The sequence below is a fragment of the Pseudophryne corroboree genome, chromosome 8 (assembly GCF_028390025.1).
Source record: "Pseudophryne corroboree isolate aPseCor3 chromosome 8, aPseCor3.hap2, whole genome shotgun sequence".
In the NCBI taxonomy this organism is placed as follows: Eukaryota; Metazoa; Chordata; class Amphibia; order Anura; family Myobatrachidae; genus Pseudophryne; species Pseudophryne corroboree.
This window is the reverse complement of record NC_086451.1, coordinates 313,227,517-313,254,377: the sequence shown is the minus strand read 5'-3', so window position 1 is coordinate 313,254,377 and position 26,861 is coordinate 313,227,517. Positions and strand designations below refer to the sequence as shown.

The following is a 26,861-nucleotide window of genomic DNA, read 5'->3' as shown; positions in this document are numbered from 1 at the left end:
GTACATACTGATACCGACACGGACTCTGATTCTTGTGTCAACGATAGTGATTCCAGGGGAATAGATCCTAAATTGGCAAAGAACATACAATATATGATTGTTGCTATAAAGGAGGTCTTAGAAGTTATGGAAGCCCCTTCTGTACCTCAGCAGAAGGCTTATTTATATAAGAAAAAGAAATGTAAGGTAACTTTCCCTCCTTCCCTCGAGCTCAATACTCTTTTTGAGGGAGTTTGGGTGAATCCTGAAAAGAAATGTCATATTCCCAAGAGGATTCAGATTGCTTATCCTTTTCATTTAGAGGACAGGAAAAGATGGGAATCCCCCCGGTGTTATACAGTGCACTGTCAGTCACAAAAAAGGTGATTCTCCCTGCACCTGGGACGACTTCACTAAAGGAGCCAGCAGACCACAAATGGAGACCACGTTAAAATCTATTTATGTGGCCAATGGTACGCCGCTCAGACCCACCATTGCTTTCACGTGGGTGAGTCGTGCTATTGAAAAATGGTCTGATAACTTGTCATCGAAAATTGACACGATAGCTAGAGAAGAGATACTCCTAACGTTAGGTAGCATCAAAGACGCTGCCGCATACATGCTGGAAGCTATGAAGGATATTGGACTCTTGGGTTCAACAGCCGCTACCATGGCAGTATTGGCTCTGAGAGCATTGTGGATTCGCCAGTGGAATGCGGATGCAGATTCCAAAAGAAATATGGAGGCTCTTCCGTATAAAGGTGAGGCCTTATTTGGTGATGGGCTGGAGTCTCGGCGGCTACCGCAGGTAAGTCGACATTCTTGCCTTATGCTCCTGCACCGGCGAAAAAGACACATCACTCTCACATGCAGTCCTTTCGGGCCAACAAATACTGCAAAGGTTCCCCCTTCTTTGCAGGTAGGGGAAGGGGAAAAGGAAAAAAATCTGCAGCGTCTCCAGGATCCCAGGAGCAGAAGTAAACCCCTACTTCTGCCAAATCTACAGCATGACGCTGGGAGTCCGCTCGGGTGGGGGCACATCTGAAACTTTTCAGTCAAATTTGGATTCAATCGGGCCTGGACCCTTGGATCTTACAAATAGTGTCCCAAGGGTACAGACTTGAGTTTCAAGACGTCCCCCCATGACGATTTTTCAAATCAACCTTGCCGGCTTCTCTTCCAGAAAGAGAGGCAGTAACAACGGCAATTCAAAAACTATGTCAGGATCAGGTCATTATCCTGGTACCTTTGTCACAACGAGGAGAAGGTTTTTATTCAAGCCTCTTCGTAGTTCCGAAGCCGGGCGGCTCGGTCAGACTGATTTTAAACCTGCAAAATCTGAATCTCTACCTGAAAAGGTTCGAGTTCAAGATGGAATCCCTGAGGGCAGTGATTTCCAGTCTGGAGGAAGGGGACTTCATGGTGTCAGTAGACATAAAGGATGCTTACTTGCATGTTCCCATTTATCCTTCTCACCAAGCTTATCTGAGATTCGCAGTACAGAATTACCATTACCAGTTCCAGACGTTGCCGTTGGGTCTCTCCACGGCACCGAGGGTATTCACCAAGGTAATGGCGGAGATGATGGTCCTCCTTCGTCAAAAAGGAGTCCATATAATTCGTTATCTGGATGATCTCCTGATAAAAGCGAGATCCAGGGAACAGTTGGTGCGGAACATCGCACTCTCCCTGTCAATACTCCAACAACACGATTGGATCTTGAATTTTCCAAAGTCGCAGTTGGAATCAGCGACAAGATTGTCCTTTTTAGGGATGATTCTGGACACAGAAGTACAGAGAGTATTTCTTCCAGTGGAAAAGGCTCTGAAAATCCAGAAAATGGTCAAACAAAAATATTGAAACCAACAAGCGTGTCGATCCATCAATGCATTCGGTTGTTGGGGAAAATGGTAGTGGCCTACGAGGCCATACAATTTGGCCGATTTTCATGCCAGCGTATTCCAGTGGGACCTGTTGGACAAGTGGTCCGGATCCCACCTACACATGCACCGGAAGATAATCCTGCCCTCCAAAGCCAGGATTTAGCTCCTGTGGTGGCTACACAGTTCTCACCTACTAGAGGGACGCAGGTTTGGGATTCAGGACTGGGTCCTGGTAACCACGGATGCAAGTCTCCGAGGCTGGGGAGCTGTCACACAGGGGGAAAGCTTCCAAGGAAAATGGTCAAGTCAGGAAGCCTGCCTTCACATAAACGTTCTGGAATTGAGAGCCATTTGCAACGGCCTTCTACAAGCGGTACATCTTCTTCAAGATCATCCCGTGCAGATCCAGTCGGACAATGTAACAGCAGTCGCGTACATAGACAGGCAAGGCGGAACGAAAAGCAGAGCGGCAATGGCAGAGGTGACAAGGATTCTCCTCTAGGCAGAAAGACATGTTAGAGCTCTGTCAGCAATTTTTATTCCGGGAGTGGACAACTGGGAAGCAGACTTCGTCAGCAGACACGATCTCCATCCACGAGAGTGGTGCCTCCACCAAGAAGTCTTCGCAGAGGTGACAAGTCTTTGGGGAGTTCCTCAATTAGACATGATGGCATCTCATCTAAACAAGAAGCTTCAGAGATATTGTTCCAGGTCGAGAGAGCCTCAAGCAATAGCAGTGGATGCACTGGTGACCCAGTGGGTGTTTCGGTCGATATGTGTTCCCTCCACTTCCACTGATTCCAAAAGTTCTCAAAATAATAAGAAGAACAAGAGTGCGAGCAATCTTCATTGCCCCAGACTGGCCACAGAGGGCTTGGTATCCAGATCTTCAGGAGTTGCTCATAGAAGATCCTCTGCCTCTTCCTCCTCGAGAGGACCTACTACAGCAGGGGCCGTGTGTGTATCAAGACTTACCGCGGCTATGTTTGATGGCATGGCTGTTGAGCACAGGATCCTAGCCCGAAGGGTTATTCCCAAGGAAGTCATCCCCACTCTTATTCAGGCCAGGAAAAGAGTAACGTCTAAACATTACCACTGTATTTGGAGAAAATATGTGTCTTGGTGTGAAACCAAGAAGGCTCCTACGGAAGAGTTTGAATTGGGACGTTTCTCCATTTTCTCCAGGCTGGTGTGGATGCGGGCCTTAGATTGGGGTCAATCAAGGTTCAGATTTCGGCCTTACCGGTTTTCTTTCAAAAACAATTTTTCAGACGTTCGTGAAAGGGGTTCTGCACATCCAGCCTTCATTTGTGCCTCCAGTGGCACCATGGGACCTTAATGTGGTGTTGCGGTTCCTTCAATCAGATTGGTTTGAACCTCTACAGGAGATAGAATTGAAGTTTCTCACTAGGAAAGTGGTGATGCTTTTTGCCTTGGCATCCGCAAGGCGGGTGTCAGAGTTGGGGGCTTTGTCTCACAAGAGTCCTTACCTGATCTTCCATGAAGATAGGGCGGAGTTGGGAACTCGCCCACATTTTCTTCCAAAGGTGGTTTCATCTTTCCACATAAACCAACCTATTGTGATGCCAGTAGCTACTGACACTTTCACTGAGTCAAAGTCTCTTGATGTGGTTAGAGCTTTGCAGATTTATGTCGCAAGAACAGCTTGGATACGGAAAACAGAGGCTCGGTTTGTCCTGTATGCTCCCAACAAGATTGGATGTCCTGCTTCTAAGCAGACTATTACGCACTGGATCAAAGGTACGATTCAGCGCGCTTCATTCTCAAGTCGGTGAAGGCCCATTCTACTAAGAAAGTGGGCTCATCCTGGGCGGCTGCCCGGGGCGTCTCGGCTTTACAACTTTGCCGAGCGGCTACTTGGTCAGGGTCAAACACATTTGCTAAATTTTATAAGTTTGACACTTTGGCCGATGAGGACCTCAAGTTTGGTCAATAGGTGCTGCCCGGTCATCCGCACTCTCCCGCCCGTACTGGAGCTTTGGTATAACCCCATGGTACTGAAGTGGACCCCAGCATCCTCTAGGGCGCATGAGAAAATAGGATTTTAATACCTACCGGTAAATCCTTTTCTCCTAGTCCGTAGAGGATGCTGGGCACCCGACCCAGTGCGTACTTTACCTGCAGTTTGTTCATTATGGCTCTTGAGCCGCATGCGGCTCTTTCTTTGTGTTAATGCGGCTCCCTGGCTGCCACTGCTCAAAATTACACACATGAAGCCTCCTCTGACTGACGTTCAGCAGTACAGAGGAGGTTTCATGTGTATCTCAGCTCATCTCCGCTCTGTACGTGCAAAGTGACTTCATGATGTCACAGCCGCACAGCGCTTAAGAGGCGTAAGGAGGATGGATCCCAGGAGCGGGAAGACTGCAGACAGCGGGCGTCAAAGAAGGGAGAACGATCAACAAGGCATGGTAAGTGAGCTTGTGGTGCTCTGCCTTGCCCTGTTATGTGACCAACAAGAGGTGGGGGGGCCCGTTGTTTTGATCAGGAGAGGCGCTGCCTAATAACCGGGGAAGTGTGTGTGTGGGGGGGAGAGAACAGTGGCGCTAAGAGCGTGGGGGGGGAGAGGTGCTGTCTGAGAGCTGGGTGGGGAGGAGAGGAGAGAGATGCTGAGTGAGAGCTGGGTATGGGGGGGAAGAGAGATGTGCTGTCGGAGAGTTGGGGGGGGGGGGGGAGGAGAGAGGTGCTGTCTGATAGCTGGGAATGGGGGGTGGGGAGAGGAGAGAGGTGCTGTCTGAGAGCAGGGAATGGGGTGGAGGAGGAGAGATGTGCTGTCCGAGAGCTGGGGATGTGGGGAGGAGAGAGGTGGTGTCTTGAGACCTGGGGGGGAGAGGAGAGAGGTGCTATGTGAGAGCTGGGGATGGGGGGGAAGAGAGATGTGCTGTCGGAGAGCTGGGGTGGGGGGAGAGAGGTGCTGTGTGAGAGATGGGGATGGGAGGAGAGAGATGTGCTGTCAGAGAGTTGGGGGGGAGAGAGGTGCTGTGTGGGGGATGGGGGAGAGAGATGTGCTGTCTGAGAGCTGGGGGGGGGGGGAGGAGAGAGGTGCTGTCTGAGAGCTGGGGGGGGGGGAGAGGAGAGAGGTGCTGTCTGAGAGCTGGGGATGAGGTGGGAGAGGAGAGAGGTGCTGTCTGAGAGCTGGGGATGGGGGGATGAGAGAGGTGCTGTCTGAGAACTGGGGGGAAGGAGAGGAGAGAGGCCTTTTCTGAGAGCTGGGGATGGGGCGTGACCATGTGACAGCCAGACCACACCCATTTTACTAGGCCACGCCCACTTTTGCATGTGCGCCTACGGCGCGCGCATGATACCGGCTCTTCAGCTTTCTTGGAGACAATTCTGGGCTCTTTGACTCGAACTAGTTGGCCACCCCTGCCGTAGAGGATGCTGGGCACCCGACCCAGTGCGTACTTTACCTGCAGTTTGTTCATTATAGTTGTGTTACTTTTGTTTTCAGCATGTTGTTGCAAATGGTTCATGCCTGTTGGCGTGTGTTTTGTTGAATGCCATGTGTGCGGCATGGTTGAGGTGTGAGCTGGTATGAATCTCACCATTCGTTTAAAAGTAAATCCTTTCCTCGAAATGTCCGACTCCCTGGGCACAGTTCCTATAACTGAGGTCTGGAGGAGGGGCATAGAGGGAGTAGCCAGTTCACACCCTTTGAAAAGTCTTAAAGTGCCCATGGCTCCTGCGGAACCGTCTATACCCCATGGTACTGAAGTGGACCCCGGCATCCTCTACGGACTAGGAGAAAAGGATTTACTGGTAGGTATTAAAATCCTATTTTTTTATATGCCTCATGGGATAGGTACTTCCTGGATTAAGCTCCAGGTTTCTAATTTTACTTTTTTAATTTTTACTTTCTGCTGCGGGGTACACTGGGCTCCACAAGGAATAACATTGGGGTGTAGAGTAGGATCTTGATCCGAGGCACCAACAGGCTCAAAGCTTTAGACTGTTCCCAAGATGCACAGCGCCGTCTCCTCTATAACCCCGCCTCCATGCCAGTGATCTCAGTTTGTAGTTGGTGCCTGCACTAGCAGGTCACTTAACAGGAGGCTGCTTCAGGCAGCCTATTCTTAGCTTTAACTTTAAAGAAAAGAAGAGGATTTTACAAGAGCTGCAGCAGGCTGTGTCTGATAGACGTCTCTGCTGCAGTTCTATCACCCGCAGCGGCGCTGTATACTCCCCGCCGCGGTTTGTCGGGTCACTACAGCGGAGGCGTCGGCTTCTTCCATCTCTCTGCCCGTGAGTCACACACACGCCGCCGTCTCCCGGATCGCGGGGCCGCTGACAAGGTGGAGGTAAGGGGCTTCTGTGCCGCACTTTGCACCGCGATCCTGCGCGGCCGTAGGAGGCGGGCCATGCGCATGCTGGCATGGACACAGATTACTGGGCTGATGTTCCACTAGCACACAGGGTGATTCGGTATGGGCACAGGTCAGAGTGCATACTGTCAAGGTTGTGTGGTACAAACACCCTGTGATATACATCCAGAGCCTTCTGCGTTTGTTATATCTATTGTTATCACTTATAGCCATACTGAGTATTACTTTGTATTGCTAGTCCAGTGCAGTTTATGGTACATCATTTCTGCATGGTACGTTTGTGACTATATACGTGTGTGTGCATGTAGCTGCTGCGTGTTCGCCTTATTGCAGGGTATTTCACTCAGCGTGCTATTCCTATATTATTATACCTGTGGGGGCCAAGTGTTTCAGGTTTTCTCTGATGATAATATAGGATTGTTTCACAAGATATGCTACTGGAGTATTTTTTACTTGTGAATTATAGTCACCCTATGTTCTATTCCTATTGAACCCTCGGTCTGTGCCAGCTTTGGCTGTTCTTATTAGGTATAGTGCTGCTACAAATATTTTTTTTTTTTTTTACCGGGTTGCCCATTACTGTGCGCATTGTTATGTCTGCTACACGTGGCAACGACGTTGGGGCCTCTCCCACACTGCGTGGTAGTGAGGCCACTGACGGAATGGAGGATAATTTAGCAGCTGAGAGTTCAGGTTTAAGGGCTTCCTTGCTCCCCAGTGGGTCGGTAGCACTCGGGGCATCACAAGAACCACCTTGGGCTACATTTTCCACATTGTTAAACACGCTTGTAACTAAAGTGACGCCTCCTGTGGGACCACCTGTGCCGCTACCACAGATTATGGTCGCCGCTGTGAACCCCCCGTGGGCGGATCAGCTTTCCACTCAGTTACTGCATTTGAACCGATCCATGTCCAAATCTAAGGGTCACTCTTGCCCGCATAAGACTAAGTCGTCTTCTGAAAGGGCCATTACCTCCTCGGCCTTAACTGACACGTCCTCCGAGGAGGACGGTGCTTATACTGACCTCTCTGACGCTGATGTTTCAGATGGGGAGGGGAAATCGTCCGTGGGTGTCTCGGATTTGATTGAGGCGATACGGCTCATTCTTCAGGTGACTGATGATTCTGAGCCTGTGACTGTCTCCAGGAAACCTGATAGGTTTAAGCGTAAGAAGGTGGTTAAGCAGGTTCTACCCTACTCTAAACACCTGATTGACATACGTCAGGAATCCTGGGAAAATCCGGGGACAAAGTTTACACCGAATAAGAGACTGTTGGCTCGCTATTCTCTCTCTGCGGAGGTGTGTAAAAATTGGGAAACCCCTCCGCCTGTAGATTCTCATGTGGCGCGTATGGTTTCCTCTGCCCTGCCAGTAACTGCCGTCACCTCTGTGAAGGAACCGACGTAACTTCTGGTGGAGGGCTGTTTAAAAGCGATTTTATACCCTCTCTGGGGCTGTGCAAAGGCCAACTATTGCAGCGACTTGGGCTGCTGAAGCTGTTGAAGCGTGGGCTCAGGAACTCGAGGCAGAACTGCCTTCTGATGCATCTGAGCATGCTCGACAATGTCTCTCGTATATTGCCACGGCTTTTCTGTACCTTAAGGAGGCGGCCTACGATGCCGGGGTGCTCCCGGCCAAGGCTGCTACTGTGTCCGTTTTGGCCAGACGTATCCTTTGGTTGAGATCCTGGTCGGTGGATTTGGATTCCAGAAAGACCCTGGAGGTACTTCCTTTCAAAGGAGACATTCTCTTTGGAGAAGACCTCCAATATAAGATTGTGGCTGATCTGGCTACTGCTAAAACAGCATGCCTACCTAGTACGGCTCCTTCAGCACAGTAGGCTAAAAGTACTTTCCCTTGGCCCTTTCGTACTCCAGGTAAAGCAAAAGGTCAGGCGTACCCAGAGCATGCCCGTACTTACAGGCCTGCCAAGCCCAGACCGAAGCGTGCTTGGACCGCCCATAAGCCAGCTTCAAAACTGATAAGCCGACCGCATGAGGGGTCGGGCCTCCCTCTGGGGGATCCCAGGGTGGTGGGCCGACTTCTAGGTTTTACCCAGGAATGGTTGAAGACCACTTCAGATACCTGGGTGAGGGAAGTCGTTGTTCGAGGTTACACCATACCCTTCAAGAATCGCCCCCTCATCGATTTTGCCTAACAGATGTGCCTCTGGATCCGGCAAAAGGAAACACGTTGCACTCGGTGGTACATTCCCTCCTGTCCACAGGAGAGGTGGTACAGGTGCCTCTGACTCAGAGGGGCAAGGAGTTCTATTCACCGCTGTTTCTAGTTCCGAAACCGAATGGGTCCTCGCGGCCCATTCTCAATCTGAAGTCCTTGAACAAGCATGTACGAATTTCCAAGTTCCGTATGGAAACGCTGCACGCTATTGTTCTGGCCATGGAGCCTGGGGACTATATGGTCTACCTGGACATACAGGATGCCTACCTACATATCCCTATTGTGGTATCTCATCAGCAGTACTTGCGGTTTGCAGTGGTCAACCTTCATTACCAATTTCGGGCATTACCTTTTGGTTTGACAATGGCTCTGCGGGTCTTCATCAAGGTTATGGCGGTCATGACGGCCACGCTACGCCGTCAAGCGGTCAGTATACTACCATACCTAGATGATTTGTTGATCCTGGTGAGTTCCCCAGAACTTCTCCTTTGTCATCTCGATTTGACAGTCCAGTGCATGCACGCCCACGGATGGCTGATCAACTTGAAGAAATCCTCTCTGGTTCCGGCTCGGAGCATGGTACACCTGTGAGCGTTATTGGACACCCACAACCAGCGGTTGTTTCTGTCTCAGGAAAAAATCCTGAAGCTTCAGGACAAGATCCGATGCTTCCTATCCCGTCCATATGTGTCGATACATTCGGCGATGCAAGGGTTAGGTCTCATGGTGTCGGCTTTCGACATGGTGGAGTATGCTCAATTCCATTCTCGCCCACTGCAGAAGTTGATTCTGTCCAAGTGGGACGGCCTGGCTCACCGGATCAGATCTCACATGATCTCCCTATGTCCGTCTGTCCCTGAGTTGGTAGCTTCAGGACCAAGGATTGAGCAGGGGCCGTCCCTTCTGGATTTCCAACTGGGTCCCGCTGACCACAAATGCCAGTCTGAGAGGTTGGGGCGCGGTGTTGGAACAATAAACATTCTGGAACTGCGGGCAGTGTTCAATGCATTGACACTGGCCCAGCATCTGATACAGAGCAGACCTGTTCAAGTACAATTGGACAACGGTGGCGTACATCAATCATCAGGGCGGCACTCGAAGCCGCATGGCAATGAGGGAAGTATCAAGGATTCCTCAGTGGGCAGAACGCCATCTGCCGGCCATATCAGCAGTGTTCATTCCAGGCGTTCTAAACTGGGAGGCAGACTATCTCAGTCGTCGGGACGTGCACGCCGGAGAGTGGAGCCTACATCCGGAGGTGTTTCAACTTCTGGTGGCAAGTGGAGTCTCCCAGATGTGGAAAATAATGGCGTCTCGACACAATCACAAGGTTCCGGTCTTCTGTGCACGGACAAGGGATCCTCAAGCAGCGTTCGTGGACGCACTGGTAATTCCATGGGACTTTCGGCTGCCGTACGTGTTCCCTCTGGTGTCATTCCTGCCCAGAGTAATACAGAAGTTCAAGCAAGAAGGAGGAATCCTACTTCTTATCGCTCCAGCATGGCCCAGACGGCATTTGTTCTCAGACATACAGGGTCTCTCGTTAGAGCACCCTCTTCTGCTTCCGCAACGACCAGACCTCCTTGTTCAGGGCCCCTGTGTCTACCAGGATTTGGCCCGGCTGGCTTTGACGGCATGGCTCTTGAAGCTTCAGTCCTGAGAGCCAAAGGTTTTTCTGAGGCGGTCATTCAAACTATGTTGAAGGCCTGTAAACCGGCTTCTGACCATATTTATCATAGGGTCTGGAATTCTTACTTCACCTGATCTGCCGCTAAGAATTGTGATGCTTTCAAGTTCAGTACTGCCAATCTTTTGGCTTTTCTGCAACAGGGCCTGGACTTAGACCTTCGTCTGGCCTCCCTTAAGGTTTATATTTCTGCCTTGTCGGTTTGGTTTCAGAGAAAAATTGCAACTCTTCCTGATATTCACACATTCACTCAGGGTGTTCTTCGGATTCAACCTCCCTATGTTCCTTCTGTGGCTCCTTGGGATTTGTCGGTTGTTCTGAATGCCTTACAAGTCTCTGTTTGAACCTCTTGAGTCTGTGGACCTCAAATGGCTTACGCTTAAGGTCTTGTTTTTATTGGCTATTGCCTCTGCTAGACGGGTTTCAGACTTGGGTTCCTTGTCCTGTAGGTCTCCCTTTCTGATTTTTCACCGTGACCGGGCAGTTCTTAGTACGCGCCCTGGTTATCTACCTAAGTTGGTGTCTTCTTTCCTCCTTAACCAAGAGATTTTGGTTCCGGCCCTTATCTCTCCTGATTTGTCCTCCAAAGAGCAATCTTTGGATGTGGTACGGGCTCTCCGTATCTATGTGAAGAGGACAGCCTCCATTAGGAAGTCGGATTCTCTCTTTGTACTTTTTGGTTTTCACAAACGTGGCTGGCCTGCGAATAAGCAGACCCTGGCCAGATGGATTAGAATGGTGATTGCACAAGCTTATGTACAGGCTGGTCTTCCAGATCCTGCTACCATCAAAGCCCATTCTACTCGGTCTGTTGGACCTTCTTGGGCGGCCCGCCGTGGTGCGACCCTTGAGCAATTGTGCAAGGCAGCTACGTGGTCCTCAGTGAACACTTTCATAAGGTTCTATGCCTTCGATACTTCCGCCTACCAGGATGCTTCCTCTGGACGCCGGATTCTTGTGCCTGCTACAGTGCATCCCCTCCCATGAGGAACTGTTTTAGGACATCCCCAATGTTATTCCCTGTGGAACCCAGTGTACCCCGCTGCAGAAAAGGAGATTTATGGTATGAACTTACTATTGTTAAATCTTTCTGCGAGATACACTGGATTCCACAGTGCGCCCGCCCTGACGCACTTAGCATCTTTGGGTTGGTATGGCATTAGCTGATACCTTCTCCTGTCGTGAGAATGTGATGTCTGTGGCTACTAGCTGTTGTCGTCTCTTTTACCTGCTACTGCTTTGGACTGGTTAACAAAACTGTGCTCCTGTGCCTGAAGGCGGGGATATAGAGGAGGTGGCGCTATGCATCCTGGGAACAGTCAAAGCTTTTAGCTTGTTGGTGCCTCGGATCAATATCCTACTCTATACCCCGATGTTATTCCCTTTTGAAATCCAGTGTACCTCTCAGAAAGAAATTTAACAAGTGTAAGCTCTTGCCATAAATCTCCTTTTTTGTCCTAATCTCTCTCCTCCTCTCAGTACTCGGTTCATGTGTTTTTAGTTCTCAATTAATAAAACAACTTTTGGGTTTTGTCATCATTAATGACGGGTGTGGATCATACAGTCGACCACACTTAGGTCGACAGTAGCTAAGTCGACACCTGAAATAGGTTCACACAAGCATTAGGTCGCCATGAGTTTTTTTTTGTTTTGTTTTTTAAATATTGGTGTGTTTTTCTCTGTAGAGTGACTAAGGAACCCCAATTAGTGCAGAGTGTCCCCTCGCATGGCTCGCGCTTTGGGCAAGGAGCCTCGCTCCGCTACTGCTGCGCTCGGCACAGGTTACCGTTCCCAATTGTATCCACGTGGATCGTAAAGTATGAAAAAGGACAAAAAAGAAGATAAAAAAAAAAAAAAAACTCATGTCGACCTAGAAACCATGTCGGCCTAATGCATGTCGACCAATAGCGGTCGTCCTAATGCATGTCAACCTAAGTGTGGTCGACCTAGAGACCGGATACCAATAAGGACAGTGAACAGGCAACTTAGGGTCAGACCAAAACCCATACATTGCTCAGAACTTTTACAAAGGGATGTCATAAAATGAAATTTTTGCGTATACGTTTCTTTGTACTAGTTCTGATTAAGTAAACTATTAGTTTGCGGTTTAGTACGCATAAAAGCATACATCCCAACATGACCCTCTCCAGGAGGGACACAATGCTCTGCTTCTGGACTTCTCTTAATGTATGATTGCCATCACCTGTGTTGAACAGGTAAATGGATAAGAAAGGTGTTTCAGCACAGGTGATGGCAATCATAGATTAAGAGGGAAGACCAGGAGCAGAGCATTCTGTCCCTCCTGGAGAGGGCCATGTTGGGAGGTATGTAAAAGCAATACAGGGGACACTGAAAAACTGGCAGTACACATCTTATAAAACCTACGAAGTGAATTGCACACAAATAAATGATGCATTTTGTTGTATTGCAAATGTATTTACACAACTCTGGCTGAATTTAAGTCCGGTTCAGTCAGCTTTTATGGAATGATCTACTACAGTGGTTCTCAAACTCGGTCCTGAGGACCCCACACAGTGCATGTTTTGCAGGTAACCCAACAGGTGCACAGGTGTATTAATTACTCACTGACACATTTTAAAAGGTCCACAGGTGGAACTAATTATGTCACTTGTGATTCTGTGAGGAGACCTGCAAAACATGCACCGTGTGGGGTCCTGAGGACCGAGTTTGAGAACCTGTGATCTACTAGGACAGTGGTTCTCAAACTCGGTCCTCAGGACCCCACACAGTGCATGTTTTGCAGGTAACCCAGCAGGTGCACAGGTGTATTAATTACTCACTGACACCTTTTAAAAGGTCCACAGGTGGAGCTAATTATGTCACTTGTGATTCTGTGAGGAGACCTGCAAAACATGCACCGTGTGAGGTCCTGAGGACCGAGTTTGAGAACCTGTGTACTAGGATGATCTATAACACTGAGGCATATGCTGTCTCACATTTTGCGTTACGCTTGTATACTATTGGGTATGACTGATCTGCACAGCTGAACCTTATGCATACAGTAATTCTGCTGAATTCTCTTACCACTACTAAAGAATATGCTTCTTTACTTTGTGTTTCTGTGTAGTTTTGTTATGTGTATAAACTGCTAATAATATTCTAAAGACTCTTAAAAATATATTAATAGGTTGTCTGTCATTAGATTTTACATCTTCTGAACATGTCTTTTTTTTATGCTGTTAAGGTTTCTCATTGCTGCAATTTTTATTTGTGACATTGTAATTTTGTGAACAAATTTTTGTGTTTTTCTTGTTGTCACAGCGGATATATAATTCAGATTACAACAACGAGTTGATCCATTTTCTGCCTCGGTCCATCCTTCTAAAGAAGCCTCCAGGAGCACAGGTTTGGCTTGATGAGATAGTGACCTGTTATCATGAATTCAGCAGTATGTCACAAAGAAAGTAGAGCTGTGATCTCCCTTTCTCTGGCAGAGTACGCAGAAAGTACAGAGGAGACTGGTCAATAGTCATTGTAGTAGTTGTTGTTTTTTTTAAATGATTATTATTAAAGAGCACAGTCTTTGCTACTATCGTTTCAGGAGTCAAAGCACTAAAATTAATTTGACTTGGGGGGGAGTTGAGCTAATACCTTTTATCTGTTTTAAATACAGAAATGTAGTTTTATTTAGAAATGCTGGTCTTTTTAAAATGGCCTTTTAATTACCATCATGCATGACTAATTATTACCAAATGTAATTGGTCTGTTATTGTTAACATTGTCTTCTCAGTGTAAAGGTGCATACACACTGAGCGATATAGTAAATGATATAGCTAATTTCCCGTCTTGAGCAATTACTATATCGCCCAGTGTGTATGCAGCTGATAATGGCCTATTCGCGGACATGTGGGTCGTTAACGGCCTTCAGTGTCGGCTGTACATGCCGCTCAATTTGGACTCATTATTGCACAGTGTTTATGCCCGTCGTGGAGCAGCCTGGGCCGGGAGGGGACACACTAGACGATGTCGCCCACGGAACACATCATCTAGTGTGTACCCATCTTAAGACAAGAAGGAGCTGGATATAAAAGGGAAGAGGGCCGGGCGAATTAAAAATATGTACATGGTCATGTGAAAAGATAGATATTAAGGTCATCCTATGGTAGATTCAAATAACTTGTAAGGCATCTTGAGTCTAAAATAGCTTGTGTGGTGGGTTATAGGTGTGGCATGTACCAAATTCGATGCATCATGGTAATCAGATAAACTCTATAGGGCAGCACGGGCTGTGTAATGGTTAGCATTACTGCCTCACAGCACTGAGGTCATGGGTTCGATTCCCACCGTGGTCTGACTGTGTGGAGTTTGTATATTCTCCCCCTGCTTGCGTGGCTTTCCTCTGGGTAATCAAGTTTCCTCCCACAATCCAAAAATGTTCTGGTAGGTTAATTGGCTCCCAACAAGAATTAACCCTAGTGTGAATGTGTGTGCGTGTACATGTGGTAGGGAATATAGGGGCAGATGTATTAACCTGGAGAAGAGATAAAGAAGTGATAAGTGCAAGCTGATAACACACCAGCCAATCATTACGGATTTGAAAAATGACAGGAGCTGATTGGCTGGTACGTTATAACCTTGCACTTATCACTGCTTTCTCTGACGTCCTAGTGGATGCTGGGAACTCCGTAAGGACCATGGGGAATAGCGGCTCCGCAGGAGACTGGGCACAAAAGAAAAGCTTTAGGACTACCTGGTGTGCACTGGCTCCTCCCCCTATGACCCTCCTCCAAGCCTCAGTTAGATTTTTGTGCCCGACCGAGCTGGGTGCAATCTAGGGGGCTCTCCTGAGCTTCTTAGGAAAAGTTAGTTTTAGGTTTTTTATTTTCAGTGAGACCTGCTGGCAACAGGCTCACTGCATCGAGGGACTAAGGGGAGAAGAAGCGAACCTGCCTGCTTGCAGCCAGCTTGGGCTTCTTAGGCTACTGGACACCATTAGCTCCAGAGGGACCGAACACGGGCCCAGCCTCGGAGTCCGGTCCCAGAGCCGCGCCGCCGGCCCCCTTACAGAGCAAGAAGAAGTCCGGAAAATCGTCGGCAGAAGACATCAGTCTTCACCAAGGTAGCGCACAGCACTGCAGCTGTGCGCCATTGCTCCTCATGCACACCACACGCTCCGGTCACTGATGGGTGCAGGGCGCTGGGGGGGGGCGCCCTGAGCAGCAATATGAACACATTGGCTGGCTAAAATACATCACATATAACCCCCAGGGCTATATGGATGTATATTAACCCCTGCCAGATTCCTGAAAAAAGCGGGGGGAAAGTCCGCCGAGAAGGGGGCGGAGCCTATCTCCTCAGCACACTGGCGCCATTTTCCCTCACAGCTCCGCTGGAAGGACGTCTCCCTGACTCTCCCCTGCAGTCCTGCACTACAGAAAAGGGTAAAACAAGAGGGGGGGGGGGGGGCACTAATTAGGCGCAGTATAATATAAACAGCAGCTATAAGGGGAAAAACACTCTGTATAGTGTTATCCCAACATATATATAGCGCTCTGGTGTGTGCTGGCATACTCTCCCTCTGTCTCCCCAAAGGGCTAGTAGGGTCCTGTCCTCTATCAGAGCATTCCCTGTGTGTGTGCTGTGTGTCGGTACGACTGTGTCGACATGTATGAGGAGGAAAATGATGTGGAGGCGGAGCAATTGCCTATAATGGAGATGTCACCCCCTAGGGAGTTGACACCTAAGTGGATGGGCTTATGGAAGGAATTACGTGAAAGTGTCAGCTCTTTACAAAAGACGGTTGATGACATGAGACAGCCGGCTACTCAGCGTGTGCCTGTCCAGGCGTCTCAAAGATCATCAGGGGCTCTAAAACGCCCGCTACCTCAGATGGCAGATACAGACGCCGACACGGATACTGACTCCAGTGTCGACGATGAAGAGACGAATGTGACTTCCAGTAGGGCCACACGTTACATGATTGAGGCAATGAAAAATGTTTTACACATTTCTGATAGTACAAGTACCACTAAAAAGGGTATTATGTTTGGTGAGAAAAAACTACCTGTAGTTTTTCCTGCATCTGAGGAATTAAATGAAGTGTGTGATGAAGCGTGGGTTTCTCCCGATAAAAAACTGATCACCCCCCTAGGGTGGATAAAGCGCTCACACGCTTGTCTAAACAGGTGGCACTACCGTCTCCTGATACGGCCGCCCTTAAGGAACCTGCTGACAGAAAGCAGGAGAATATCCTAAAATGTATATACACTCACACGGGTGTTATACTGCGACCAGCAATCGCCTCAGCCTGGATGTGCAGTGCTGGGGTGGCTTGGTCGGATTCCCTGACGGAAAATATTGATACCCTGGATAGGGACAGTATATTACTGACTATAGAGCATTTAAAAGATGCATTTTTATATATGCGTGATGCACAGAGGGATATTTGCCGACTGGCATCAAGAGTAAGTGCGCTGTCCATATCTGCCAGAAGAGGGTTATGGACGCGGCAGTGGTCAGGTGATGCTGATTCCAAAAGGCATATGGAAGTATTGCCTTATAAAGGGGAGGAGTTATTTGGGATAGGTCTATCGGACCTAGTGTCCACGGCAACTGCTGGGAAATCCACATTTTTACCCCAGGTAGCCTCTCAACATAAGAAGACGCCGTATTATCAGGCGCAGTCCTTTCGGCCCCATAAGGGCAAGCGGGCAAAAGGCTCCTCATTTCTGCCCCGTGGCAGAGGGAGAGGAAAAAGGCTGCAGCAAACAGCCAGTTCCCAGGAACAGAAGCCCTCTCCCGCTTCTGCCAAGTCCTCAGCATGACGCTGGGGCTCTACAAGCGGACTCAGGCACGGTGGGGGCCCGTCTCAAGAATTTCAGCGCGCAGTGGGCTCACTCACAAGTGGACCCCTGGATCCTTCAGGTGGTATCTCAGGGGTACAAATTGGAATTCGAGACGTCTCCCCCCCCGCCGTTTCCTAAAGTCTGCCTTACCGACGTCTCCCTCCGACAGGGAGGCGGTATTGGAAGCCGTTCACAAGCTGTATTCTCAGCAGGTGATAATCAAGGTACCCCTCCTGCAACAGGGAAAGGGGTATTATTCCACGCTGTTTGTGGTACCGAAGCCGGATGGCTCGGTGAGACCTATTTTAAATCTAAAATCTTTGAACACTTACATACAGAGGTTCAAATTCAAGATGGAGTCACTCAGAGCGGTGATCGCGAACCTGGAAGAAGGGGATTATATGGTGTCTCTGGACATCAAGGATGCTTACCTCCATGTCCCAATTTACCCTTCTCACCAAGGGTACCTCAGGTTTGTGGTACAGAACTGCCACTATCAGTTTCAGACGCTGCCGTTTGGATTGTCCACGGCACCCCGGGTCTTTACCAAAATAATGGCCGAAATGATGATACTCCTTCGAAGGAAAGGAGTTTTAATTATCCCTTACTTGGACGATCTCCTGATAAGGGCAAGATCCGAGGAACAGTTGGTAGTCGGAGTAGCACTATCTCAAGTAGTGCTGCGGCAGCACGGTTGGATTCTCAATATCCCAAAATCGCAGCTGATCCCGACGACACGTCTTCTATTCCTAGGGATGATCCAGAAAAAGGTGTTTCTCCCGGAAGAGAAAGCCAGAGAGTTATCCGAGCTAGTCAGAAACCTCCTAAAACCAGGCCAAGTATCAGTGCATCAATGCACAAGGGTCCTGGGGAAAATGGTGGCTTCCTACGAAGCAATCCCATTCGGCAGATTCCACGCAAGAACATTCCAGTGGGACCTGCTGGACAAATGGTCCGGATCGCATCTTCAGATGCATCTGCGGATAACCCTGTCCCCAAGGACAAGGGTGTCTCTCCTGTGGTGGTTGCAGAGTGCTCATCTTCTAGAGGGCCGCAGATTCGGCATTCAGGACTGGGTCCTGGTGACCACAGATGCCAGCCTGCGAGGCTGGGGAGCAGTCACACAGGGAAGAAACTTCCAGGGCTTGTGGTCAAGCCTGGAGACATCACTTCACATAAATATCCTGGAGTTAAGAGCCATTTACAATGCTCTGAGCCAAGCAAGACCTCTGCTTCAAGGTCAGCCGGTGCTGATCCAGTCGGACAACATCACGGCAGTCGCCCACGTAAACAGACAGGGCGGCACAAGAAGCAGGAGGGCAATGGCAGAAGCTGCAAGGATTCTTCGCTGGGCGGAAAATCATGTGATCGCACTGTCAGCAGTGTTCATTCCGGGAGTGGACAACTGGGAAGCAGACTTCCTCAGCAGGCACGACCTCCACCCGGGAGAGTGGGGACTTCACCCAGAAGTCTTCCACATGATTGTAAACCGTTGGGAAAAACCAAAGGTGGACATGATGGCGTCCCGCCTCAACAAAAAACTGGACAGGTATTGCGCCAGGTCAAGGGACCCTCAAGCAATAGCTGTGGACGCTCTGGTAACACCGTGGGTGTACCAGTCAGTGTATGTGTTCCCTCCTCTGCCTCTCATACCCAAGGTGCTGAGGATTATACGGCGGGGAGGAGTAAGAACTATTCTCGTGGCTCCGGATTGGCCAAGAAGGACTTGGTACCCGGAACTTCAAGAAATGCTCACAGAGGACCCGTGGCCTCTACCTCTGAGAAGGGACCTGCTCCAGCAGGGACCCTGTCTGTTCCAAGACTTACCGCGGCTGCGTTTGACGGCATGGCGGTTGAACGCCGGATCCTAAAGGAAAAAGGCATTCCAGACGAAGTCATCCCTACTTTGATAAAAGCCAGAAAGGATGTAACCGCAAAGCATTATCACGGCATCTGGCGGAAATATGTTGCGTGGTGCGAGGCCAAAAAGGCCCCGACGGAGGAATTTCAACTGGGTCGATTCCTGCATTTCCTGCAAGCAGGAGTGTCTATGGGCCTAAAATTAGGATCCATTAAGGTCCAGATTTCGGCCCTGTCGATTTTCTTTCAGAGAGAACTGGCTTCAGTGCCTGAAGTCCAGACGTTTGTTAAGGGAGTGCTACATATACAGCCTCCTTTTGTGCCTCCAGTGGCACCCTGGGATCTGAATGTTGTTTTGGGTTTCCTAAAATCACATTGGTTTGAACCACTCAACACTGTGGACTTAAAATATCTCACATGGAAAGTGGTCATGCTGTTGGCCCTGGCTTCAGCCAGGCGTGTGTCAGAATTGGCGGCTTTATCCTGTAAAAGCCCTTACCTGATTTTTCATACGGACAGGGCAGAATTGAGGACTCGTCCTCAATTTCTCCCAAAGGTGGTTTCAGTGTTTCATCTGAACCAGCCTACTGTGGTACCTGCGGCTACTAAGGACTTGGAGGACTCCAAGTTGCTGGACGTTGTCAGGGCCCTGAAAATATATGTTTCCAGGACGGCTGGAGTCAGAAAATCTGACTCGCTATTTATCCTGTACGCACCCAACAAGCTGGGTGCTCCTGCTTCTAAGCAGACTATTGCTCGCTGGATTTGTAGTACAATTCAGCTTGCGCATTCTGTGGCAGGCCTGCCACAGCCAAAATCTGTAAAAGCCCACTCCACAAGGAAGGTGGGCTCATCTTGGGCGGCTGCCCGAGGGGTCTCGGCTTTACAACTTTGCCGAGCTGCTACTTGGTCAGGGTCAAATACTTTTGTGAAATTTTACAAATTTGACACTCTGGCTGAGGAGGACCTGGAGTTTTCTCACTCGGTGCTGCAGAGTCATCCGTACTCTCCCGCCCATTTGGGAGCTTTGGTATAATCCCCATGGTCCTTACGGAGTTCCCAGCATCCACTAGGACGTCAGAGAAAATAAGAATTTACTTACCGATAATTCTATTTCTCGTAGTCCGTAGTGGATGCTGGGCGCCCATCCCAAGTGCGGATTATCTGCAATACTTGTACATAGTTATTGTTAACAAATCGGGTTATTGTTGTTGTGAGCCATCTATCCAGAGGCTCCTCTGTTATCATGCTGTTAACTGGGTTCATATCACAAGTTGTACGGTGTGATTGGTGTGGCTGGTATGAGTCTTACCCGGGATTCAAAATCCTTCCTTATTGTGTACGCTCGTCCGGGCACAGTATCCTAACTGAGGCTTGGAGGAGGGTCATAGGGGGAGGAGCCAGTGCACACCAGGTAGTCCTAAAGCTTTTCTTTTGTGCCCAGTCTCCTGCGGAGCCGCTATTCCCCATGGTCCTTACGGAGTTCCCAGCATCCACTACGGACTACGAGAAATAGAATTATCGGTAAGTAAATTCTTATTTTATCACTTCTTTATCACTTCTCCAGGCTTAATACATCTGCCCCATAGATTGTAAGCTCCACTGGGGCAGGAACTGACGTGAATGGCCAAATATTCCCTGTAAAGCGCTGCAAAATATATGTGCGCTATATAAATAACTCTTAATGAATAAATACTACCGTTACTAACCTTTCCTGTATTACAGTCCATCTCAAGAGTCCTCAAGACCTTTTCCTTACTAAGGCATATAAGTTTTCCTATGCTACAGTAGCCTAATCAATTATGTTAAGTTGATGAGTCGTAAGCTTTGTCCTATTAGCATGATTACTGAGTGAGTGGGGCTCTAGTAGACAGGTACGGGTGGTCTTCTGTTTGCCGGCGGTCGGGCTCCCGGCGCTCAGTATACCGGCGCCGGGAGCCCGACAGCCGGAATACCGACAATTATTTTCCCTCGTGGGGGTCCACGACCCCCATAGAGGGAGAATAAAATAGTGTGGCGCGCGTAGCGCGCCACCGTGCCCGTAGCGTGGCGAGCGCAGCGAGCCCGCAAGGGGCTCATTTGCGCTCGCCAAGCTGTCGGTAAGCCGGCGGTCGGGCTCCCGGCGCCGGGATGCTGGTCGCCGGGAGCCCGACCGCCGGCCAGCCGTAGTGAACCCGACAGGTACAGAGAGAGAGAGAGAGAACTATACTGTTAACTAGCAGTTTGAGCCTCATTCAGAGGTGGACAAGTTGCAACCGCTACTATGTCTTTGTGCAATGCGCAACTAAATGCCAATGCCACAGCCGATGGGCTTCCTACTAAGACGCCCACTAGCTGCGGTGCTTATGTGCCACTGTGTAAAAAGACTCGCCATCAGGACTTTGGTATCACAATTTCTCTTTCATCCACTAGGGGACACTGGAGTCCTATACAGTAGAGCTGTGAAGCTTGCAACCGGAGGTGTGGAACAATCTAAAAATTAGCATTGTCTGCACAGCCGGCTCCTCCCCATTCACATCCCTCATCCCTCAGTTTGAAAAATTGTGCTGGAGGTACAGCACGTGGGAGCACTGAGCTCCTGACTAAAAAATCCAAAGTATAAGTAGGGTGGCTGTGTCAACCTAACTAAAAGGGGGACAATGCTGCATATCAGAGAGACAAAGTTCCCTATTGAAGGGAACTGCATCTCTCTTCAAGGAGATCATAAGGTTCTCTGCCAGCTTAAACTGTGAGTACTGTTTTTTTTTATAATAGACATGTTAGGCTTTTTATTTGTATTTTTCCCCCCTGCCAGCTTTAAACTTTTTTGGACATGAGGTCGCCAAAAGCAGCGCGATGGTCAACGGTCAAGGAATAGCGCGGGGCTGTAGGAGCGCTCGTAGGGGTTAGAAGTTCGGTCTCCCACACTATGCAGCCGCTCGCAGTCTCGAAGCACAGGAGACTCCCCCACAGGTGATCGTTCATGGGGGCAGAGGCCGCGTGACTGGAGACTCGTACTAGCGCCGCTACGGGACTTGGTCAGGCTGTCCCGGAGCGCACGCGGGGGGGAGAGACGCTGCATTCCGCGCGGCTGAGGAGATCATTCAGCCGCGTGAAGAAAGGGAGCAGTGGCGGCCAAGCAGATTACAGTAGCCCGCACTGCAAAGAAAGCAAGCGTGCCTCCCCATTATATGCATATATTTAAAAATCTATATTAAAAGTCAGCGCTGGCTAAAAGTTACCAGAATATAAAGGGTATTTGAAGTAACCAACATTTTGCAGTGGCGGCCATTTTAATATTCCTGTGGGTGCCATTCTAAGGGGCAGGGATCAGCCCTACCCCTCGTATAGACACCAAAAGGGAGGGTGATTGTAGCAAACAGCTCCCTCTGCTGGTGAAAAGATATGTTTAGAATGAGGATCTCCTGAACAAAATAATCCTACTTTACCATTTATATTTTCAAGGGACTTATTTTACAAAGATCCTGAGGAAAATAGGAGGAAGCAAGCGGATACCAACTCTACCATCGTAGCTGAGTTACAGCTGAGGTATGAGGGTTGCAAGTCGGCTGGTGTTTAAATTTTTTTATTTTTTTTTGCATTTATAATTTCTCTGACGTCCTAAGTGGATGCTGGGACTCCGTAAGGACCATGGGGAATAGCGGCTCCGCAGTAGACTGGGCACAACTAAAGAAAGCTTTAGGACTACCTGGTGTGCACTGGCTCCTCCCACTATGACCCTCCTCCAGACCTCAGTTAGAATCTTGTGCCCGGCTGAGCTGGATGCACACTAGGGGCTCTCCTGAGCTCCTAGAAAGAAAGTATATTTTAGGTTTTTTATTTTACAGTGAGATCTGCTGGCAACAGACTCACTGCAGCGAGGGACTAAGGGGAGAAGAAGCGAACCTACCTAACTGGTGGTAGCTTGGGCTTCTTAGGCTACTGGACACCATTAGCTCCAGAGGGATCGACCACAGGACCCGACCTCGATGTTCGGTCCCGGAGCCGCGCCGCCGGCCCCCTTACAGAGCCAGAAGCAAGAAGTGTTCCGGAAAATCGGCGGCAGAAGACTTCTGTCTTCAACAAGGTAGCGCACAGCACTGCAGCTGTGCGCCATTGCTCCTCATGCACACCTCACACTCCGGTCACTGATGGGTGCAGGGCGCTGGGGGGGGGCGCCCTGAGGGCAATATAATACACCTTGGCTGGCAAATCATCACAATATATAGTCCCAGGGCTATATATGTGATAAATTACCCCTGCCAGAATCCATGAAAAAAGCGGGAGAAAAGTCAGCCGAAAAAGGGGCGGGGCTATCTCCCTCGGCACACTGGCGCCATTTTTTCTTCACAGTGCAGCTGGAAGACAGCTCCCCAGGCTCTCCCCTGTAGTTTTCAGGCTCAAAGGGATAAAAAGAGAGGTGGGGCACTAAATTTAGGCGCAATATGTGTATACAAGCAGCTATTGGGGAAAAAAATCACTCAGTTATAGTGTTAATCCCTGCATTATATAGCGCTCTGGTGTGTGCTGGCATACTCTCTCTCTGTCTCCCCAAAGGACTTTGTGGGGTCCTGTCCTCAGTCAGAGCATTCCCTGTGTGTGTGCGGTGTGTCGGTACGGCTGTGTCGACATGTTGTATGAGGAAGGTTACGTGGAGGCGGAGCAGAGGCCGATAAATGGGATGTCGCCCCCTGTGGGGCTGACACCAGAGTGGATGGATAGGTGGAAGATATTAACCGACAATGTCAACTCCTTACATAAAAGGCTAAATGACGTGACAGCTGTGGGACAGCCGGCTTCTCAGCCCGCGCCTGCCCAGGCGTCTCAAAGGCCATCAGGGGCTCAAAAAACGCCCGTTACCTCAGATGGCAGACACAGATGTCGGCACGGAGTCTGACTCCAGTGTCGACGAGGTTGAGACATATACACAATCCACTAGGAACATCCGTTGCATGATCTCGGCAATGAAAAATGTGTTACACATTTCTGACATGAACCCAAGTACCACATAAAAGGGGTTTTATGTTTGGGGAGAAAAAGCAGCCAGTGTTTTGTTCCCCCATCAGATGAGTGAATGAAGTGTGTAAAGAGCGTGTGTTCCCCCGATAAGAAAATGGTAATTTCTAAAAAGTTGCTGCTGGCGTACCCTTTCCCGCCAGAGGATAGGTCACGTTGGGAGATATCCCCTAGGGTGGATAAGGTGCTCACACGTTTGTCAAAAAAGGTGGCACTGCCGTCTGGGGATACGGCCACTTTGAAGGAGCCTGCTGATAAAAAGTAGGAGGCTATCCTGAAGTCTGTATATACACACTCAGGTACTATACTGAGACCTGCATTTGCCTCAGCATAAATAGTGCTGCTGCAGCGTGGTCTGATACCCTGTCAGATAATTAATACCCTAGACAGGGATAATATTTTGCTAACATAGAGCATATTAAAGACGTCGTCTTATATATGAAGGATGCACAGAGGGATATTTGCCGGCTGGCATCCAGAATTAATGCAATGTTCATTCTGCCAGGAGGGTATTAGAGACCCGGCAGTGGACAGGTGATGCTGCCTTTAAAAGGCACATTGAGATTCTGCCTTATAAGGGTGAGGAATTGTTTGGGGATGGTCTCTGGGACCTCGTATCCACAGCAAAATTTTTACCTCAGGTTTCCTCACAGCCTAAGAAAGCACCGTATTTTCAGGTACAGTCCTTTCGGCTTCAGAAAAGCAAGCGGGTCAAAGGCGCTTCCTTTCTGCACAGAGACAAGGGAAGAAGGAAAAAGCTGCACCAGACAGCCAGTTCCCAGGATCAAAAATCTTCCCCCGCTTCCTCTGAGTCTACCGCATGACGCTGGGGCTCCACAGGTGGAGCCAGGTGCGGTGGGGGGCGCGTCTCGGGAACTTCAGGGACCAGTGGGCTTGCCCACAGGGTGGATCCCTAGGTTCTGCAAGTAGTATCACAGGGATACAGGCTGGAGTTCGAGGCGACTCCCCCTCGCCGTTACCTCACATCAGCCTTGCCTGCTGCCCTCGGAGAAAGGGAGGTAGTACTGGCGGCAATTCACAAGCTGTACTTCCAGCAGGTGAAATCAAGGTACCCCTCCTTCAACAAGGCCGGGGTTACTATTCCAGAATGTTGTGGTACCGAAACCAGACGGTTCGGTGAGACCCATTCTAAAATTGAAATCCTTGAACACTTATATATACGAAGGTTCAAGTTCAAAATGGAATCGCTCAGGGCGATTATTGCAAGCCTGGAGAATTTCATGGTATCACTGGACATCAAGGATGCTTACCTGCATGTCCCTATTTACCCTCTTCACCTGGAGTACCTCAAAATTGTGGTACAGGATTGTCATTACCAATTCCAGACGTTGCCGTTGGTCTGTCCCCGGCACCAAGGGTATTTACCAAGGTAATAGCCGAAATAATTATCCCGTACTTGGACGATCTCCTTATAAAGGCGAGGTCCAGGGAGCAGTTGTTCGTCGGAGTAGCAGAAGTGCTACAACAGCACGGCTGGATTCTGAATATTCCAAAGTCGCAGCTGGTTCCTACGATGCGTCTACTGTTCCTGGGTATGGTTCTGGACACAGAACAGGATAAAAAGGGTTTCTCCCGGAGGAGAAGTCCAAGGAGTTGTCGTCTCTAGACAGAGACCTCCTAATACAAATACAGGTGTCGGTGCATCAATGCACGCGAGCCCTGGGAAAGATGGTAGCTTCTTACGAAGAAATTCCATTCACCAGGTCCCATGCAAGGATCTTCCAGTGGGATCTGTTGGACAAGTGGTCCGGGTCGCATCTACAGATGCATCGGCGGATAACCCTTTCTCCAAGGACCAGGGTGTCGCTGTTGTGGTGGCTGCAGAGTGCTCATCTTCTAGGGGGCTGCAGATTCGGCATACAGGACTGGGTCCTGGTGACCACGGATGCCAGCCTTCGAGGCTGGGGGGCAGTCACACAGGGAAGAAACTTCCAAGGACTATGGAAAAGTCAGGAGACTTCCCTACACATAAATATTCTGGAACTAAGGGCCATTTACAATGCCCTACGTCAGGCTAGACCCTGCTTCAACACCGGCCGGTGCTGATCCAGTCAGACAACATCACGGCGGTCGCTCATGTAAACCGACAGGGCGGCACAAGAAGCAGGATGGCGATGGCAGAAGCCACAAGGATTCTCCGATGGGCGGAGAATCATGTGTTAGCACTGTCAGCAGTGTTCATTCCCGGAGTGGACAACTGGGAAGCGGACTTTCTCAGCAGACACGACCTCCACCCGGGAGAGTGGGGACTTCATCCAGAAGTCTTCCAAATGATTGTACACCGTTGGGAAAGGCCACAGGTGGACATGATGGCGTCCCGCCTCAATATTGCGCCAGGTCAAGGGACCCTCGGGCGATAGCTGTGGACGCTCTGGTAACACCGTGGGTGTACCAGTCGGTGTATGTGTTACCTTCTCTGCCTCTCTTACCCAGGGTAATGAGAATAATAAGAAGGAGAGGAGTAAGAACTATACTCATTGTTCCGGATTGGCCAAAAAGAGCTTGGTACCCAGAACTCCAAGAAATGATCTCAGAGGACCCATGGCCTCTGCCGCTCAGACAGGACCTGCTGCAGCAGGGGGCCTGTCTGTTCCAAGATGTACCGCGGCTGCGTTTGACGGCATGGCGGTTGTACGCCGGATCCTGAAGGAAAAGGGCATTCCGGAGGAAGTTATCCCTACGCTAATTAAAGCTAGGAAAGAAGTGAACGCAAACCATTATCACCGCATATGGCGGAAATATGTTGCGTGCTGTGAGCCAGGAAGGCCCCAAAGGAGGAATTTCAGCTAGGTCGATTTCTGCACTTCCTACAGTCAGGGGTGACTATGGGCCTAAAATTGGGTTCCATTAAGGTCCAGATTTCGGCTCTATCGATTTTCTTCCAAAATAGAACTGGCTTCACTGCCTGAAGTTCAGACTTTTGTTAAGGGAGTGCTGCATAGTCAGCCCCCGTTTGTGCCTCCAGTGGCACAGTGGGATCTCAACGTGGTGTTGGATTTCCTGAAGTCGCATTGGATTGAGCCACTTAAATCCGTTGAGCTACAATACCTCACGTGGAAAGTGGTCATGCTGTTGGCCTTGGCGTCGGCCAGGCGTGTATCAGA

General features: G+C 49.4%; 1 protein-coding gene across 4 annotated transcripts in view; it reads left to right on the top strand.

Annotated features, from left to right (window-relative positions):
• The window catches only part of PDZD11 (PDZ domain containing 11), a 156,069-nt gene that overhangs the window by 24,503 nt on the left and 104,705 nt on the right, over positions 1–26,861 (top strand). For all 4 annotated transcript variants that reach the window (XM_063937391.1, XM_063937389.1, XM_063937390.1 and 1 more), the window contains one exon: positions 13,358–13,441. In XM_063937391.1, coding sequence (XP_063793461.1) covers positions 13,358–13,441 — 84 coding nt within the window. The remainder of the gene's footprint in view (positions 1–13,357; positions 13,442–26,861) is intronic.